The 20793-nt window shown below is 43.8% G+C and overlaps 1 protein-coding gene across 1 annotated transcript in view; it reads right to left on the bottom strand.

Annotated features, from left to right (window-relative positions):
- Positions 1-16999, bottom strand: part of PDCL3 (phosducin like 3) — an 81936-nt gene extending 64937 nt beyond the window's left edge. Inside the window, exon 1 of the mRNA XM_085622766.1 lies at positions 16658-16999. Within this exon, the coding sequence (XP_085478892.1) occupies positions 16658-16663 (6 nt within the window). The 5' untranslated portion in view covers positions 16664-16999. The remainder of the gene's footprint in view (positions 1-16657) is intronic.
- Between the last annotated feature and the right edge of the window lie 3794 nt (positions 17000-20793).

The raw sequence follows: 20793 nt of genomic DNA on the forward strand, positions 1-20793 counted from the left end.
TATAATCATCAGAGGGTTGAAACGCATCAATGCCAGATACAACACCACCAACTCCTTGCACCTTTTGCATATAGTTGTATTGATATCTATGGATTGTTGCAGATCATCAGACAATGTGTACCAAGCAATCTAAGCTACTCCAGATCAGAGCTATTGTTCTTACATATTCCAGGACCTCCAATTGTTATTAATTCCTTTAACAATGCCATAAAAGTCTTAGCAATTTGCTTCACTCGTGACCTTTTTCCAAGTTGAATGATCCACAGTTATTATAGAAGAACACAAAATACTCAATGTGAAAATAAAGATTTCCTCACTGAAACATGTATTCAACTCTCAGATTCAGATCTAAAATGCTTGTCCAAAAAATAATATTTGTAACTAACAACTTGGACTGACTTGAAAATTTGCTTCACAGTCAGCATTCATTTGACAAGCCAATCAGTCTAGTAACAGTACTATGTACTGGAAATACCAACACAGGTGGAGATATAATGCAATTATTGTCTGATGATTGTCATCAAAGTAATAACCGGTCCTTATCCAAATAGGATACACCTAAAAAACTCTGCCTGTTTTTTTAGATGACAAAAGGAGGGCGATGAGAAATGTACAGTGGTGGAATGGTTCCGTACTGTGCATTGATGTATGCTTAAAACAGAGACACCCGGCCTACCCTGTATACGTTCTACAAGGATCCCAGTGAATGAGGGTCCAAACGAGGAGATTTGAAAGCAACAGGTGAGAGGTGTACAAGCAACATTTAGGATAAATCAGAGAAGAGTCATTATTAGATAAAAATGCCATCTAACCAACATATTTACTTTACAAATGTTCTAAAATAGTATACAACAAACCCTGCTGATAAACAAAAGTAACTAATTTTGCCAACAAAAAGATACTAAGGCATGGGTGGAATTGCCCCCCTGTTCACAGTCTTAGCTTTGTGACTCACTACCAACATGATAAAGCATTAAAACACTATGCATCCAGACTTAAAGCAATGCAATCAAGCGAGACTACATAATCTCAAAAAGAGAGCCCACAGCAGCACAAGACAAGTTGACCTTTCGGCAGACCACACAGCACTGAGGACAGGGTGTTTTATTGGACACTGAACACACTAGCCACCCTGCTGTAATTAAATCTGGATAATGAGTGGTCAGAAGAGGCACAGACAAAGACCCCCGCAGTCAACTTGTCCAAGATGTAGCTCCTGTGGGCGTGTAATTTATAAGCCTGGGTCTTATTTAATGACCACTATCCATCAGTTAAGCGGAGCAGCCATCAGTGAGACGCCAAAGTGCCTTTGACATTCATTATTGCAATCCACTGACTGACGACCACATGCTTTTGATAATTCCAGGGTGAGAAAGACCCCAGAGAGCATAACCAATTAAAAGTAAGACAGGCTCACACCTACGAGCTGGTTACTGTTTCTGCACCGTCAGATACACTTGGAAGCCGCTTGTTATTCTGTACAAGCAAGCGCATTCAATTCAAGACCAGGCGAAAATGAAACCACTGAATGGATTTGTTCTCCTCATTGAAGAGCATCCAAGTTTGGAATAGAATGTCGCAGTTACACACTGACAATCACTATTACGCAGAGTCCTCCCCTTCTATATCCCAGTTCTTACTTGTGAGGCGACTTCTTGCCAACCTGAACAATCACTGTTAAGAGTGGTCATTAAATATGATCTTTACCCTTAGTATGGGTACAGTAATATCAGGCTCCACACCCCTTTTACATATTTTACTAATGACCAAACCACACAGGTGACAGAAACAGAGTCCCAGAGACACACTGTGAGACAGTGATATAATGTAATGCTTTTGAAACCATTTCAAGATGGATGCAGCACACACAGTGGACATATTGAAATACGTTTTCTTATGCTTCCAAAAAGAAAAACATTCAAGAGGGCCATCATACATGTGTAAAGGCTATCTACTAGGGAAAAAGCATTGGCAAATCCAATAAGGCTGCAATCCAGGGTCACGGAGAAGACCTACTGACTTTGCCAGTGCTGTTTTTTGTAGCATTGATTTTCCAGATACTTTTGTCTGTGCTCTCTCTTCATTACACAAACAGCTAAAAGCACAAGCGCACACCCCTTGGGTTTGGCAATGCTTGGTACTTGCCATAATATTTTGGATTCTCTGCATTAGCCCACGCTCAAGCCTATTCACTCTGAAGAAGCAGGCCTAAAACATCACACCAACTGGACGAAACTCCTCAGGGATTGATCAACAACTCTGAGAGTTTGAGCTTTTTCACAAGACTTTTGAGTGGTGAAATTATTCTGAACTCATCTCTAAAATGGCTGCAGCAAAAATTGGACATTTGTCCTTGGAAACGCTCATAAGCACACCGTCTGATGGCAGATTAATTCTCTGTTAAAATCTCCTAATAAAAGGCAGGAGGAAGATGTCTTGAAGATGACTACTTTTATTTTTTACAATATTTAAATAACCGTGCGTACACTGGGTTTACTTGTATGGTCAATTCCGCATATTGCTGTAATGAGTTATGACTCTGCAAAAGCAGGCACTTCTCTTGTATGGTTGCTTGGGACAATAAAAATGCTAACAATATTCTAATGCTCAGTAGTGCTGTAAGAACTAACTTGGACAGCTGCCCCATGTGATTCACTTGAGAGGCAAGTATACATAGAGTGTGCCTGTGTGAATAAATGTCCTACACTTTATTGTGCAATTGCATAAACCTTATTGGATTAATCAATAAATGTACATAAGGCCACTCTTTAATTCTAGCTATATTCATTTGATATGAGTTTAATCAAATAATTAAAGTGCAGACGGTGCAGTTATCATGGTGGTACTAATACTTACAGTTTGCCATTAATGCAAATAAGCATCATAGGATGTATATCCAGCCTTCCAGAGAGGAAATCCGTCACAGGTTGCTAAAAACAACATAACCTTTATCACACCACAAACACAGATGTAGTGGTGACGTTTCAACCCTATATAAACTCTACGGATCTCATTACGACTATGCCACCTGTCTCCATATTCTCCTGTGTTTGGTATCCTTGGATAGATCAGCCACTTTATTTCATTCAATCCACTGGTATTTCACATTGTTGAGATCCACCACATGTGGTAATGTATACTTCTTAATTATTTTAAAGTAATGTTCTCTGTTGGATGTAGGAGTTATTTTCTTGTAGCTGTATATATCATGATTGTTGATGCTCCACACTTGCTCTCGACAGTTTTCTAATTCATTCATGTCCGGGATATGACGCGGCGGCGTTGTTCCAGTGGAAAAATATATGTTTGTTGGACTGCGCTCTTATATGAGTCTTTCAATAACGGAAAGCTGTTGCATTGTATCCCTCCACTGTTTGTCAATGTTCAGCAGATACTATGTATCACTCCATTGTTTGCCAGATGGAGTGATACACTGCATTGGTTTTCGAAGATTGAAAGTCGAGAGCCAGAGTATGCCTATTGCTATCTCTTTCCCGCTCAGAGGTTGGCACTGTATAGTCTCAGAACTGGGAGTAAACCCTGGGTCAGGGATCTTCTAACTTCTCTCCAATGTCCATCCGTCCATCCACCCTAGGTGCACTGCATCGGCATATCAAGCCCACCCTCTCCCAGGCTTTCTGACCTATGTCCTTCAGAATCTCCTGTTTTCTCCGATTAACGCACAATTAAATATACTAGGAAGAGGGATTCATTTTGATATAATAATTGGCAGTGCTGAAGAGTAGGGGGTCCTGCCAGATCCAGGCTCTAGCAGCCATTTTTGGGCCGGATCTGGCCGACCCAGGGAAATATGCTGAATTTGTCCTGGTGTCATTTTCCAACACCAGGATACAATTAATTCACACCCACACGTTATCTCCTTTCCATTTGTTCGGTGCAGCAACCTGCAGGTAGAAAAGGGACTTTCTTCTTCTCACTTTGGCCCAAAGAAAAAGATCTCCTCAAACAGCCATCAGCCTGTATTTTTTTGAAGAATCATTCTGGCTCAGAGCCATCTCGAGCTTAACACCACTAAGGCAAACTAATAGAAAGGCACACAGCTTCTCACTTTACAAGTACTTTAGAGAAACTATGACCTGGAGGCACGCTTTTTACTTTGTTCAGTCCCCCTTTGTGAGAGGAGAAGTGCTTGCACTGTAAGGTTGCCAGATGGATGTGTGTGTGAGTAATTACAATTACACAAATACTGATTAAAATGCCAGCTACAATTCTTTTTATGTAATTCTTTTATAGTTCTACTCATCCCAGTGTAGGGTATCAGAACGCTTTACATCAAACACAGACACAATAACTCATAGAAGTGTGTAAATCAACGCACATGAAATGTTATATATGAGAATGAGTGTTCTAAAGTGTAGAAATCACATATTGTCCATACTTGTAGATATTATATGTTAAGAGTGAATGGCCGGGTGAAACACAAAATCTGGATATAAAACACACCACAGTGTTTGGGGTTGTCTGTACTACTTCCCAAAGAACGCTTCTTTGTAATATACACACCAACAACAAATTGAGAAAAAAACAATAAGAATTCAAGCCTATGACTATAATGTGCATGCAGCTTCTTGATGCTGATAGATCACTGTAATAAACTGGGAGGATCACAACTTATGGACTGGAAGGAACACAATCATCTTACTGTTAAAAGCAGTAGCCCACTTACCCATGTACATAATATACAAATCTGTGATCTGCGTGTTACACAATGTGTTTTGAGGCAGACACATTAACCTATTTTAGGAGTCAAACCCATGACTGGACAAAACACAGCACTCTCCCAGAACTGTATTAACCACCGGAGTTTTCTTACTCCTATTAAAATCTCCTCAACATTGCTGGGCACACAAAGATGTCGGCAGCAGGTGCTTTAACCATGTAAGATATTTTAAAATACAACCTTTAATGACAACTAAGTAAGCCAGAAAAGATTTACTTTCACATTTGTCCTTGTTGCCCATTCCTTTGCAGTTTATTTTATTTAAAATAAATTCACTGTCAGACTCTGCTTTTCAACCTCTGCCCCTCGTGCCTCTCACCCCCTTTCCTCTGCCACACCTTCAATCCCAATTCTTGGGTTCCCGAATTAAGATTTTTCCATTTCAAGCACTGATTATCAGGAAAGGAGGATAAACATTTTAAGAGGCACAAATACTATTTGTGGGGGGACAAAAAACACACAATGTGTTCAATTTCTACACAAACACCATGGAAAAAATATTACACTTGACCTATAAACTGAACACAGCAGGCTGTGTGAATAGTTGACCCAGGCTTCAATTCCTTCTTCGCCCACTTGATCCAACTGTGTGATCCTGACCAAATAATTTTGATTCTCTGTTCTTTAGTTCTTTTAACTGTAAGAATCGCTCAGGAGTGTCTGCAAAATAGAGTAAATGTTTTTTTTAAACGTACGATGATAAAAAAAAATGCATTCAAGAGCGGAGGCAAGTGTTAAACAGGTGCAAGGCCTTGGGATTTAGCTGGCAGCTGTCTGCTACACGCAAGCCACCCACAGTCATGCGGAAAAGACAGGTGTGGGGAAAAGCGTCTCCTTTTAGGAGATATTTTCAGGTCATCTAGTGCCCTATCCGTAGACGGGAACTCTGCAGAATTCTGTTGTGGGCTGAAATGGAACGGAATACACTTTTCCATCCTGTTTTAAATGTTTTCAGGTGTGTGAATTTAGTTTCAGGCACTGTTGCCCTACCCACCCACCAATGAATTAAAGGCACAGGAGAAATTTACAGTAAATTGCATAGGTAGCGTGACTTGCAATCACTAGATGAAAGATTTTCAGTTTAGGAAAGTTTCAAAGTATTGCGCATGCGAGATTGTAGTGTGCCAGAACCCTTGCTCTACAATGACTGCCACTGCGGCTCCAGTATTTTCCCTCAACTTGAAATTAAGGCAAAAAACATTCCCTTAGTTACTGCACAAGAATTACTGGGTAACATACTGACAAAAGTGACAAAACTAACAAAAATAACAGGACAGACAGTATAAACCTATGTCTGCATTACGTCATCTGCAAGATGCCAGAAGATAATGAAAACTCCTTGAACACAGGACCCCGTTGTTTTACTTTCACGGCGCCATGAAGAAGACAGATATAGGAACCTAATTTGTGACATTCTGCCCTCTATAATCGAAAGCATTTCTTTCACATATATATGCCTAGGAATTATTCAGCAACCCGTCAAGGCTGTTTTTGAAACTAAGGGCCTAATTATGAGTTTGGCAGTCCGAGGACTGAGTGGCGCATCGGTGGCAGTCCAGCTTCCGCTGCACCAGCGGTCCGATCACCAGATTACAACTTGAGCGGTCAGACCGTCATGGCACCGCTGCAACCACCAGGGATCAGAGATTCCACCATCCCTGGCGGTGGTGTGGGGCCTGAAGGCCGCAATATGTTTAGCAGTGCCCTGCAGCACCGGCAAGCATATTATGACTTTCCTCACTGCCAGCGGTCTCATGGAGGTTCCTTCTCCATAAAACTGCTGGCAGTGAGGAAAGAAAGGGGGCCCTATAGGGCTCCATCTTAGCTCTGTGCACAGGGGTTCATGCAGGAGGGCACATATTGTGCCAACCTGTGCGCTTGCACCCCATTCTTGCATGGCATGGACTTCACAGTCCATGGCCCGCAGCGGAGCAGTTTAAAGGCTTACATATGAGTCTTTAAACTGCACGTCTGAGGGACCGCCATGCCTCCGGCCCACCAGAACACTATTATACTCGTAATCTGGCGGGCAGGCGGAAGCGCTGTTTGGCGGTGTGGGAGCGGGTCGGGCCGCACCCACACCGTCAAACTTGTAATCGGGCACTAAGTTTATTAATAGATAGGCTCTTCAAACCAAAGTATAACTTGAAATTATCTACTTCGGTACACGGATTGGGGTGATGAAAGACATGCTAATGATGGTAATAGAAAATAACTTTATGGCCAATATTTGGTGGTACGTATTCTTGTAGGCCATTATAGATAGCACCCTGTGTCTGTGTTTACCATGCTAGAGATGGTGCCTACAGAAAAAATCCCAATCCTTCAAAGGAGGTCTTACTAACGAAGCCTTCATTTTTAACGCAACTTCGTTTATTCACCTGTGCATATGTATAATCTTCTCCCTGTGCAACTCACAATTTCCCATACTCTCCCTACGGCCGTCACACTGTTTTGGGCCTTAAAGTCAACAGATAAGACCTTTTCGTTGGCCTATGAATAATTCTCATGAGCGGTCTTATGTTGCTTCTCAGGGATTTCTTTAAACTGTTGTGTTTTAATTTGCCAACTACAGATGTGATTTCAGAAACACTTGCAAATGTATAATTGGTTTCTATTTATGTTTTTGTTTTCAACACTTAAAAAACCCATTCCACAGAACATGTTGGCATGTTATATATTATATGGCTATCTATTTAAAACATGACATTTTACTGCTGCTTATAAAACCCCGTCTCCCAGGAAAGTTGATCTGTACCATCCTATAAAACAGTTTAAGTGAAAGGGGGTAACGAACCGTCTCGGGGAGAGAGATAGAGAATTTAATAGTGCACAGGTTCAGTACATTATTTTGGGAAATAAGGAGATCATACCTATATATATTACCTTTATTTAAATATGGAAAAGCCTACTCCCACATTCAGTAAAAACTTCACTTTCAAAATTCTGTCTGTGGGACAAACATTTCATCAAGCCTAACATAATGGCAGTCAAGTATAATCAGGGACAGATTATGCAGCAAGATTGACTAAATTATGTGGCACGAAAAGCTAAACTAAGAGGTTTAGTGAGTCACATTTTGTAATTGTATAGTTACCTTATTTTGTCATTTTAACAGTGCGTGGGCAAAGGTTTCACATAATTTGTACCAGTCAACTTTTAATAAGGGGCTTCTACTGCACAGCAACAGATGTTGTTGCATTTTAGTAACTTTTGATCTGTTTGAGCTAGAAGCTCATTTTTGGGAGGGGGGGGCGGGGAAATCTGCAGATTATGTAGCAGATGATTGATTATGTGCCAAATCCATAACTATGAGAATACAATGGCAACATAATTCCAGTGGCCTTGATTATAGTATGCTCAAAGGCCAGGGTTGCTGTCACTCCTGATCTGTTTTTGGTACCTTCAGTAGGAGAGCAGCACATATGTTAGTCACCGTATCTCATAAGACTTTCTGGGTGAGAGACACAAAGCCACTTGACGGTGTAAATTGAACTTGCACCCACAAACAGGTTTACTTAACGGCGCAAATTCAATTCTGGAAAAAGAAAACATAAATAATCAGAAAACGTTCATTTGGTTTTACTCACAAATCATATTACCCCCAAAACTGTAATATTACACCTGAATCAACACTCACCCAGAGCAGGGAAGTGGGTGTTCCAGGGTGGGGATGCCCTGGAAAATGTGAAGGTATTTATAAACTTCTTCAAGATCCATTCCCATCCTGGAAATACCTGGGTATTTACTCCTATTAAGACAAGAACTATGTGGCTCATTACGATGGCGTAAGGCCCGCCACCGACAGCCGGTCGGTGGCGGTCCTTCCGCCATCATACTGGTTTCCCCTGCCATATTATGATGGTGGGGGGGAAAATCGGTGGGTAAGCGTAGCGGTCGTAAAGACCGTCCGCCACGGTTCTGACAGGCGGTCCTTTTCCGACCACCTGTCGGAACAGAAACATAACCCAACATTGCGGCGGGGCCTGCAGGATTATGATATCCCTTTCCTCCATTTGTTTTGTGGCAGACAAACCGCAGCAAAACGAATGGCGGAAATGGATTTGGGGGCTCGTAGTGGGCCCCCCTTAATCCCTGGGACTGGGTCAAGGGCACTGGGGGGCACCTAGGGTGCCGCCTACATATCCAGGTACCATGCGGCAGGCACCGCATGGTGCCTGCCATGTAATGCAGGGATATACAAGTACCTTTATTTTTGCATTGTGGCGGGGGTTGTAAAACGCATCCCCACCACAATGCAAAATATAGGTGAAGTGACCACCAAGGTGGCGGTCGCATCGTAATTCGGATTGTGGGGAGGCCGCCTCATGGGCGGCTGGTCCCAAATCCGAACCACCATCGCAATAAGCCCCTTGATTCTTTCGAGATTAAGAATCATGTGAATGTATCTGAAAATGTCTGGCACGTAGCTTATTTGTTTTTCCACAGGGAATATTATAATAAACCCTGTGGAGAAAAATAAATTAGGAAAAAGGTGCTGCAGCATTAATGCTAAGGCATTACTGCATGCAAGTAATTCTTGAAATCACAAAAAATGTCTTCTAATACTCTTGAAAGCCTTTGTATATTTTTGATGATTTAAAATCTCTGTTGGAGCCAAATTGAGAGGGTTCACATGACCAGGGACACTTGGTATCAACGCAGATGGGGACAATCATGCTTTGCATTTTTTGGGTATGCACAGGTCGATGGATGGGAAAACAAGCACTTCTTTATGGTTGGATGGGTGGCAAAAAGCAACATTTTCCCTTTATAATTTTAGTTAATTTATTTTTGGGACACTAGCTTTAAAGTTTCCTCTGCTCCTTCAGTGTTTGCAACCTGAACAAAAGGTATTCACTTCTACTTATTGACCAAATGTGTGACACTTAAGAGTAACACAGTATCTCGAAAGCAATGAAGTGCATAGCAATAGACCAATATCAGAAAGTGCACACCTCTAAACTAAGAGAAAAACTAAAATGATCTTGAAACTGCAGCAAAACTCCTGAAAAGTAAGGCCACTCAAGTTTTTCCAGCTAGGTCATCCATATATAAATACAAATAAAAGTTACGTTCCCATACATCCCACCCAGCATTTGAGAACAGAAAAGGGTCATTTAGGTGAAAATAATCATCCGAGACGGCCTTAAGAATGCAGATGTTTACATCCCTCTCCAACACTCGCCTCTACCCTTCACCACCTCACAGACACAGTCTCCGCCCTACCCCCGGGTCAGACTATAATCGGGTGCGACTTTAACGCGGTTATGCAACCAACACTTGACACGACTGGTGCGTCTTCCCCGACGAGACTGGCCCATGCCAAGAAGCTATTCGATTGGTCGGCCGCCCTCTGTTTGTTCGACGTCTGGAGGATCTGGAATCCTCGGGCCACTCAATAAACTCATACCTCTGTAGCCTACCACACGCACTCTCGCATTGACCTACTCCTTCTACCTGATCCTGATTGCCAAAAGCGTTTCCGCTATCTCTATCCTCCCCAGGGGGGTTTCTGACTACTCAGCCCTGTCACTACACCTGGGTGGAGTTCCAGCCGGGCCTCGTACTGTCTGGAGATTAAACACGTGGTTCCTACAAGATAAGGCGGTCAGGGAAGCGATCACGGTGGAAGTGCATCACTATTTTCTTACCAACCAGGGGTCGGTCCCATCCCCGGGCACCCTCTGGGAAGCCGGTAAGGCCACCATCCGGGGCGTGGCCAGGGGACAGGTGCACGAGAAACGGACGGCGGAGTCCACCCCCCTGACCCAGCTCGAGGCCCGGGCGACACGGTTGGAGATGGCCCTTTCCGACACGACAGGCTGCTTGCGGCCATTAGAGAAGAAATCAGACAGATCTCCCTTGACTGGGCCAAGATGCTGTGGGGCTCCTCCGTCGCCCGAGTTTAAAGCTGGGGTGACAAAAATGGGAAGTTGTTAAACAATTTGATTTCTTACCCCTGGCTAACAGGATAATCCCTGAAATCTGTGACGCCACCGGGGCCATCCACCACACTTCCCACGCAATTGTGCAGGCTTGTCGTGGATTATTACGCTCAGTTATACTCCGCTCTCACCCCCGAGGGTACTCTCGGAGATGCTGGACCGAACGACAACCCAGCTCCCATGCCTTACCGCGGCAGGATCAGCAGACTTAGATCTCCCCTTCACCCCTGAGGAAATATACAGAGCTATTTGTCTGTTGAAACCTGGGAAAACGCCAGGCCAGATGGCTTCCCACAGGAGTAGTATCCGGTCTACAGGGACCTGCTTTTTCCTCAGCTTGTAGAGCTTTACCAACACGTCGCCGAGATGGGCTCCTTTGCCCCCCGAGACCGACGTGGCGTCTATCGTTGTGATCCCCAAGACCCAGCAGCCCTCTGCCACCTGCGCAAACTACCACCCGATCTCTTTAATCAACACTGAAAAGAAGATTTTCGCCACAGCCCTAGCCCAGCGTCTCCGCCCCCTCTTCACAAACTGGTCCACCCGGACCAGTGCGGCTTCATGCCAGCACGCCGCACCAGACACTGCATATGGCGCCTTCATCTTGCCCTCGCCCACCGCCAACTTCTTACACCGTACTTGGCACTCTTACTCGTAGAGTTCGAGAAGGCCTTCGACACGGTAGACTGGAGGTATCTGGAAGACGTTCTCTTGACAATGTGTTTCGGACACCACTTCCGATGCCTTATTCGTGTTCTGTGCTCCAGCCCCAGTGTCCTCACCAACCTCCTGAGGGCATTATCAATTCGGAGAGGCAAGCGGCAGGGGTGCCCCCTCTCATCCCCATTATTTGCGCTGGCGATGGAACCCCTAGCCTGCCTCTTTCGAAATGACCCCGAGTCCAGGGTTGGACTTGGGGTACCCATCATGTGGATAAACTCGCCTTATATGCAGACGATGTCCTGCTCTTTTTAACGGACCCATAAAGCTCTGGTCCTCGTTGCCTTGAGGAGCTCCACGCCTTCGAAAACGTCTCCGGTCTGCGACTCAACCCAGCTAAATCCACCCTAGTCCCCTTCCATCTCTCTAGAGCATGCTTTGACTGGCAACTGACTATCCCCATCAAAAGACACTCGTTTAAGTACCTCAGGATCTGGGTAGCGTTGCTCCCGGAGCTGGAATGGACGCTAAATTTCACCCCCTTGGTTGCGAAAGCAAAAGACGACCTTAAGTGCTGGCAGACCCTGCCACTAAACCCCCTCAGGAGGGGAGCACTGTTCAAAAGGATGGTCCTCCCCCGCCGTGTATCGCCCTGAGCCGCTGAAGGATCCCACCCTTTGACAGAGGCATGGGCATGACCAATCTCCACCGATACTATTTAGCCACCAGGCTCCTCGGCATCCACGACTGGTACATTGGGGGAGGGTCTGACCCGGCCTACATGACTGAACTCAGGGACCTGGACTTCCCCCAAATTCAAGCATATTTATACGGGAACCCTATACCCCAGGCGATACCGCCAGTCGCCAGAGCGGTCTTGGTGGCTTGGTGCACGGCCTTGCGGCATACACGCTGGGACAGGCGACTTACTCAACACACACCTCTCTGGCAGGGCTTATGGCTGCGGGAGGTAGCGACCCTAGCGGGCTTCCGGAAATGGGACCATGTAGGGATATCCCTCCTTGGGGATGTATGGCCAGGGGACCATATCAGGGCTTTCCCAGATTTACAGAAGCGTTACGCCCTCCACACCTCCCAATTTTACAAATACTTGCAGCTTCGCCATGCACTCACCGTGCACATCCCAACAGGTACGCCACTCCCTGATTTTAGCCCACTGGAGGATCAAGTCATGATGGGGAAACTGGGGAGAAGAGGGGTGTCCCAGATCTACCGCTCCCTGGTCAACAATGGTCCGACAACTCTGGCCTCACTCCGGGCCCGCTGGGAGGGATGGCTGGGCCTACTGGAGGAGGAGGACTGGTGTGATGCCCTTATGGCCCCCAAAACCCTCACGACCTCATCCAAAACTGCACATCATTCAACTCTATTATTTACACACGGCATATCTCACCCCAGCGCGTTTACACAAAGCAGGACTGCGCCCCTCCCCGGATTGTACACGATATGGCCGCATTCTGGTGGATTTATACCACATGGTTTGGTCGTGCCCCAGTCTCGCGCGGTTCTGGTCAGGGATAGAGTCTGAACTCACACAGACCCTGGGTTGGCAGGTCCCCCACGATCCCCTCCGCCTCATTCTGGGAGTGCTGGACGGCTCTAGAGCAGATAAACAATTCCTTGGGACGGCAATCGCAATGGCCAAACGAGATATTGCGGCGGCCTGGGTTCAGGTCAACCCCCCTTCCATAAGAAAATGGCGATGTGGGGTAGATTGGTGCGCTGCTCAGGAGGAACCCCTGTTCGAGGCACGTGGATGTCCAGCAAAATTCACCAGTGTCTTGGGCAAATGGCTAAATCTACTACATTAACACTGCCCCACCAGTACACTCATGTGGAGAAGTGTGGCTCAATGATTAGAGCGGCAGACCCTGATGCAGAAGTCTAGCCCGGGACCAGGGTTCATTTCCCTGCCTTGGCGGGTCTTGGGCTCAAAAATTCCACGGACCTGATAATTCTTGCCTTGGTGCCATTCTAATCATGGAGTCCCACTCTGCAACTCTGGGCAATAGCTTGCTTAATCTCCACAACGGCCCCCACAACGCTAAGGATGCCTGGCCTCCACCTTGGGGGTGCCCAGGAGTGGACGCTTCACAGGGAAAGCCAGGATGGGTTCCACAGCGGTATTCGTACAAGCGCCTTGAGACCCTCACGGGTGAGTAGTGCGCTATACAAGTATCAATTTACATTTACATATGTACCTATGTGTTGTCTTTCAGTCTTGGTGGCTCGCATGACTCTTATTACTGTGACTTCTATTACCATTTATGGGCAGGGTTTACATCAACCTGTAATGTATTTACTGTCACTTTGTTTGCTTTTTAAAACAATAAAAATTAATTGTCAAAAAAATAAGAATGCAGCTGACCGCAACAGGGTTGCTGCACTACTTCACTTGGACCTCTCAGCTGCCTTTGACACGGTTGGCCATGACGCGGATACAAAGACTCTACGAAGCCGGCATAGTGGGGACTGCTCTCGACTGGATCTCATCCTGCATTCACAACAGAACTAATGTCATCCATACCGGCCCCGCTTTCTTTCCAAACTGTACTTCACAAAAGCAGGGCTCTATCATCTCACCCATGCTTTTCAACATCCACATTAAGTCATTAACAGCACTGATCAATCAATTTCACTTCACGTGCTATAACTATGCAGATGACGCACAAATAATCCTTCAACTGAAATGCCCCAAAGACATTGGACACTCACCAATTTTCAGTTGTCTCAGAGCAGTGGATCAATGGAAGACATGGAGCCATCTCAAATTGAATGCTTCCAAAACAGAAATACTCATGTGTGACGATTGGAAAAATTATGACCCACTCGCCGCATGGCCTGATAATCTAGGAACACCGCCTAAAAGTTTCAAAGCAAGTAAGAAACATCGGAATGACCATGGACTCCAAGCTATCAATGAATGCCCACGTGGACAAACTAGCAAGATCAAGCTTTGTTACTATAAAAACTCTGCAACGCATCTTCCCCTAGCTGGGACTCCCACACAAGGTCCAGGCTACCATCTCTCTTGTTCTGTCCAAACTCGATTACGCCAATAGTTTCTACCATGGATCATCTTTAACAACTATGAAAATACTACAATGGATTCAGAACTCGGCTGCCAGACTACTCTTACATATAAAACCGCAAACCCACATCTCCCCTTCCTTGACAGCCCTGCATTTGCTACGGTTTGCCAGAAGATCCACGTTCAAGCTGCTTTGTATCATCCACAAAACGATACATGGAACAGGATTGCCCTTCATCAGGAATAAAATCACAAAATACATTCAACAAAGGAACCTCCACTCTAGAGTGGGACCTCGACTCAAAATCCCACCTTGCAAGAAAAAAAACATGGGTGGCACATCCTTCTCTGTTCAGACAGACAAATTATGGAACTCTAGCCTCCAAACATAAGATCCACGGACAACAACCTTATCTTCAGAAGACTACTCAAGAATTGGCTCTTCACCAGATAACAACCACACTCAAACATAAATATACAGCCTATGCCTCTGTATATAAACATTTATTTGGAATATAGATGTGTACCTACATATGTGTATTGATTTGTATAAACGTGTATAATAATTATGTTTTTAAAGATATAGATATTCGTTAGTTCTGCTTAACAAATGTAGACATTATTTATAGTTACATTATTCTATGTTTAACATGCATATAAGTGATTGTATAAATAGGTAAATCTTTTATCATAACTATTTATCTACAATTGTTTCACTATTGAATTACACACAAAAAATAATTTAAAGTACAGCAACGCTTGAGTCTGACTTTATGAAATGCAACTTTCATCTACATACATTACCTTCCTTATACATATATACCTTCCATGTATTTATGATATACCTTCCATGTACTTATGTATCTTCATATTTATTACTTTGCTTCTAATTCAGCATATCCAATGAACGACCCTATATCTCACCCTATATCTCTTGCGTTATATCCTCTACCTCCACTGTGACTCATCTCAAACCTCATTCCACTACTCTCTCCAATGCACTACCCTATTTCTCACCCTATACCGCTCTCAATATATTCTCTATCTTAACTGTCTGACTCATCTCAAACCTCACTCTACTACTCTTTTTAATGCACTACCCTGTTCTCACCCTATACCTCTCTCAATATATCCTCTACCTCCACTCTCCCATTCCTCTCAAACCCCATACCACTACTATAAGCCCCAAAATAACCATTTCTAGACTCTTCCCTCCTCTTACCCTCCTTGCATCATATCATACCTCTTTTAATATTCAGATCTCCAAATCAAGCCCTTCTAAACCCTTCCCTCTGACTTTTTCCCCTTTCACCTCCCGTTTACTCATTGAAAACCCCCTCCTACCGCTATGAACTAAAAAAAAAAAAAAAAATCTAGACACTTCCTTCTTCTATCGCTCTCCTACTCCTTTTTACAATCCCAACAACAGTCCACAGCTTAAATCAATTTCATATTTTTCTACACTAATTCACCACTAATCCTCATTGGAGTCCAGAGTAGCCTCCTACTCGCTGAAAGGTGCTACAACACCACCTCATCAGGGGAGCAAGTGCAATATAAATGCAAACCTTTCCCTCTTCCATTCCTCCACTATCATTTTCAATCCAAGTAACAGACTTACATATTCACCACTCAAATTAATTTCATACTTCCCTAAACTGATTCAACACTAATTATTTTTGGGTTACGGAGTAGTGTGCTACTCGCCAAAAAAGTGTTTCGACGACTCGTCAGGGGTAGTAAGCGCTATATAAACATTTACAATCCAACTTTCCTAGTAACTTCCATTTAAGTAGAGAGCGTTTTTAATAGGGTGAAAAATAACATTATAATTTTTGTGTTTTGGCCATCTTCAAGGAATGCATTGCTTGACATTAATAGTGATGTATGTGGAAACTGGATTTCTATCCACCTGCACACCAAGCATGAGAGCGTAGGGGGAACTCAAGTTGATTTTCTAAACATGAAGATACAGATTTTACTCATCACTGATAAGGAACACACGCTTGGCCGCGGCGTTATCTCTACTAGTACTTATTGTATTGCTATATAAAAGGGATCAAGAGGTATTTTAACAGAGGATGCCCACGATCACACAATTTTAATGAACGAGTGGCAAAGCTGGGAGAATATCCCGAGTCACCTCGTATCAGACAGGATTTTAAGTGCCAGCACACCTCTCACGATGGTTTATATCACTTGGCCTAGTACATAATTCATATTTGTTCCCTAGGATTGTAAATTCACAACTCCTACCTGCATGCTGCCTGAAGTATGTGTCACCGGCTGACCCGCCCAGTTGGAGTAGCGCAGCACAGGGTCCGGGCAGAAACAGACACTGGGAGTCGTTTTCTGTTTCCGTTTGCAGTCAGGAACACACAGACGGCGATGCACGACAACCTGAATCCACCTGGGATGCAAGTCAATAAACTATGGCAGATGAAGCGGATTGTAATCAAACCACACCGTATATTCAAGACTTTGAAGGAAAAGGAGGTACGAGCAGGAACGTTCCTTTCGCCTTCTCGTGTTTCCGGACGAATTATACAGTGGAGACACCGAGTGCTTCCTGCTGCCTCGGCCTATCTCCCTAAAAGGAGCGAGAACGTCCATGTGTCTTGGGACCCAAACACTAGAACGCACGGTATAATGGGGCGGCCATGTTTAAAGTAGAACACTAGGGCTCAGCTTCACAGGCGGTGGAGTCCGAGCCACCGCATTTGCATAGAAATGAATGCATGTACACGTTACGTCACATATCCGTTACTGTACCTGTTAGCAATGCCCACTGGTCTGGCTTTTGAACTAGTCACTTGTAGATGTGTTGCATTTATTTGTGTGCGATGTGGGTCATTAGGGTGTAAAACCAGTCGCAGAGATCTAAAGAAATGGATTCCCAACCTAACTCAAAGTAACGTGCCGGACTTGTACTTGTTGTGCTCGGACGAAGTTGCACAATCCTTACTTTCCTACGCAAATTGTTAAATGACAATAGTGCCTAAAATGAGCGCAAGTTACTGAAAAAACTGATCCATGAGGAAGACTAGCTAGAGTCCATGACAAACTATTGTTTGCCAGTGCATATGTATTCATTTTACAGTCAGTCTCTGGCCTGTAACGAATTGTCAAATAAAGATAAGTAGTAAAACTGTCTCGGACTATGTAATTCAAGTCAGTCAGTCAAACACAAAAAAAAACTGACTAGACTGTGTAATTCAAGGTTTGGCCTAGAGATAGAATTTGTTGCCAAGCTTCATTGTAGTGTTTTAGGGACACTAGGTCTAGGGTGACCAGATTCTCAAAACAAACAAGCATTGGCATAGCCAATGGGTCTCGCCTTTGGGGCCTTATAAGTGTTTAGCCAGAGCTATTGACTTTGCCAATGTCTTTAAGCTGTGCTGTAGAGAAGTGTGGCTGCTGTGCAGCATGCTGAAAAGTTGTAATAAAAAAGTGTCAGAAGCATTTTTATTACCTTATATATGACCAAGAAGGCATTATGTACAACTGAACGACCATATTAAAAAAAGTATTTACAATAAAAAATGTCCTCAGAGAGCAGGCTGAGGTGGTGCTGAGTGATGCTGAGGTGGTAGTGGTGGTGGTGGTGGTGACTGGTGCGGAGACGATGCTGAGGTGATGCTGAAGGATACTCAGGTCTTGCTGAGTGATGATGATGTGGTGGTGTACTAGTGCAAAGGCGATGCTGAGTGATACTGATGTGGTGCTGAGTGATGCTGTGGTGGCGCTAAGTGATGCTGTTGTGGTGCTGAGTGATGCTGTGGTGACGCTGAGTGATATTGTTGTGGCCCTGAGTGATGCTGTGGTGGCCCTGAGTGATACTGTTGTGGCACTGAGTGATGCTGTGGTGGTCCTGAGTTATCCTGTGGTGGTGCTGAGTGATGCTCTGGTGATGCTGAGTGATGCTGTGGTAGCCCTGAGTGATGCTGTGGTGGCCCTGACTGATGCTGTGGTGGTGTTGAGTGATGCTGTTGTGGCACTCAGTGATGCTGTGGTGGTGCTGAGTGATGCTGTGGTGGTGCTGTGCTGTGGTTGGCTTTTTAAAGCCCACTCACTAAATATCTCGCCAGAGCAGCATATGTGCTGACTCAGGCGAGACCTAAAAACGGGGACAGGTCATAGACATAGAAGTAGGACTACGGTTTACAGTAACCATCAACATAAAAGTAGGACTATTTGACAGCTGTCATAGATATAGATAAAGGACTACAATGACAGCTCCCTCCACAGACTGAGATGAAGCATTAGAGATGACAAATCAGAGGTCTTTTATTGGCAGTAACCATTAATTTCATTTAAACAGACTTTGCCTCAACATTTGCTACAGTTGGTGACCACCCTCGCCTTGAAATTCCATGTATGTTTTCTCATTAAATAAGTATATATATATATATATATATATATATATATATATATATATATATATATATATATATATATATATAGTGAACAATAAAGAAGATCGCACAATTGAAGAGGAGTTCGTGCTCTCTTGTTTTTGGCGCGAGGAAGTGAACGAGTGCATCGCTATCGAGTTTGATATATTATATATATACATACTTTAGTGGTCAAAATCAGATAGTGCTGTTTGAAGAATACTCCTCCCCATAAAGCACTCCTCCTACATTCAGCACAGGTAATTGTTGATCTCAGAGGGCTAAAACAATATTTTATTAAACGTTTGCCTTTATATTGGTGGCCACATTCACTGTGGTCTGCTCCAGGAGCAATTTGTGAAATAACTTTTTATATCAGCTCCTAGGTCTGACGTACAACTGTAATTCATTTCAAGGCCTTGATTGAACAGACTTGCAAAATATAAAAAAGCATATTTATTTGCTCTGCTATATTGGGATACTACTAAAATGAGTAGCTGTCATATTTCATTTAGCCTGGATTCTATAACATATGTAGGGATCTAGTACTGCTGCTGCTTCACTTTTGCAGCGTTACTTTCAGTCCCTCGGATGTTCCACCGGTATGCAACATAAACAGTGGGAGTTTTTACATTTAGATAATAATGTACAATTTCACTTTCAGAAAGACATTTTTGAATGTCCATTAGCTGGTCATGCTCATTTCTTCCATTCTTAATTATTGGTGCACATGAAAATGCTAATGCTGGGAGTTTTTCAGAGCCATGACTTTTGCTATTGGGAAGAATAACAAAATGGATGGGCTTCAATAAAGGGAGTACTATTCTTCAGGGTAAAAACTCAAATTATCTCTCATCTTTTGCAGAGAATACTCCATGCTGTTTGTGGAGTGGACGTCAATCTAAGAGGGCACATAACTATTCAGTTTCTGAATCCCCAATGACAGCAACAGAGAAAGGTGCCTGCCATGTTTTTGCCCCGTCCCGCTCCCTATTTCTAATGTATTTTCCTTTACAAGGTTCTTAGAAAAATTCTCGTTGTTGAGATCTGCCCAATACAAGTAAGGGCACTTTAGTCGGCCATTTTGCAGCTTAAGTGTATTAATGTCATTGCCATTTCTATGCTAGTTTACTTCCTGTGTGTATGTTTGGGAATTATACATTTGAACCTATTTACAAAGCGGTAGAACACTGTCCTGTGGAAGGAGTAATGGTTGCAAGGAAAGCAATAGCAATATCCTGCTTTTATGTGGCTCAGTATACGATCCCATTCCCTTTTTTATATCACTACTTGTTGCAGCTCTTACTGATATTAATATATGTAAAAATGAAAAGGTACCCATGCCAGCAGCAGTCGCTGATCCCTTAGTGGCAGTGATAACTAAACTCTTCACAATGTTTGCTTCAATGAAATCATTATGTATACAATTTAAAGAGTCAGCCTAAAATCACCAGCAGTGCAAAGAGAGCATTGGCGCGCATGCTCAACTGGAACAATAATGAAAAAACGGGACATTTTGGTTTTTAACCCGGACACTGTTCGAAAACCGGGACATTTCATTCACTTGGAGAAAAGTGTCGGGACACCGGGACACTTCTCCAAAAACGGGGACTGTCCGGGGAAAACCGGGATGTCCGGTCACCCTAACTATATCCCGAGTGGGCAAAGCTGTAGAATGTTGAGTGTGGGTGCTGTTAGAATGTGATGATACATAGCTGCTGAGTTTTCAGAATGCTTTGTGTGACATTTTCATGGTTTCAGTGCACAGCACTTATGGGTGACATTCAGTGACCAAAAGACTGAGACTGTCTCTCGAGTAAAACCAAGCACTGAAGTGTATAGACATAGGTAACTGTCTGAAATTGCTTACATGTGAACAAAGAGAAGCTCTAAAAAAGTTTTTGAAAGTGCTGCAAAACTCACTAACCTACTACTCCCTCCAGAATCTCAAAACATTAAAAGGTGGCTGGCGTGCTAGTCTGAGAAATACGTCAGGTT

The sequence above is a fragment of the Triturus cristatus genome, chromosome 8, assembly GCF_964204655.1.
Source record: "Triturus cristatus chromosome 8, aTriCri1.1, whole genome shotgun sequence".
NCBI lineage: Eukaryota > Metazoa > Chordata > Amphibia > Caudata > Salamandridae > Triturus > Triturus cristatus.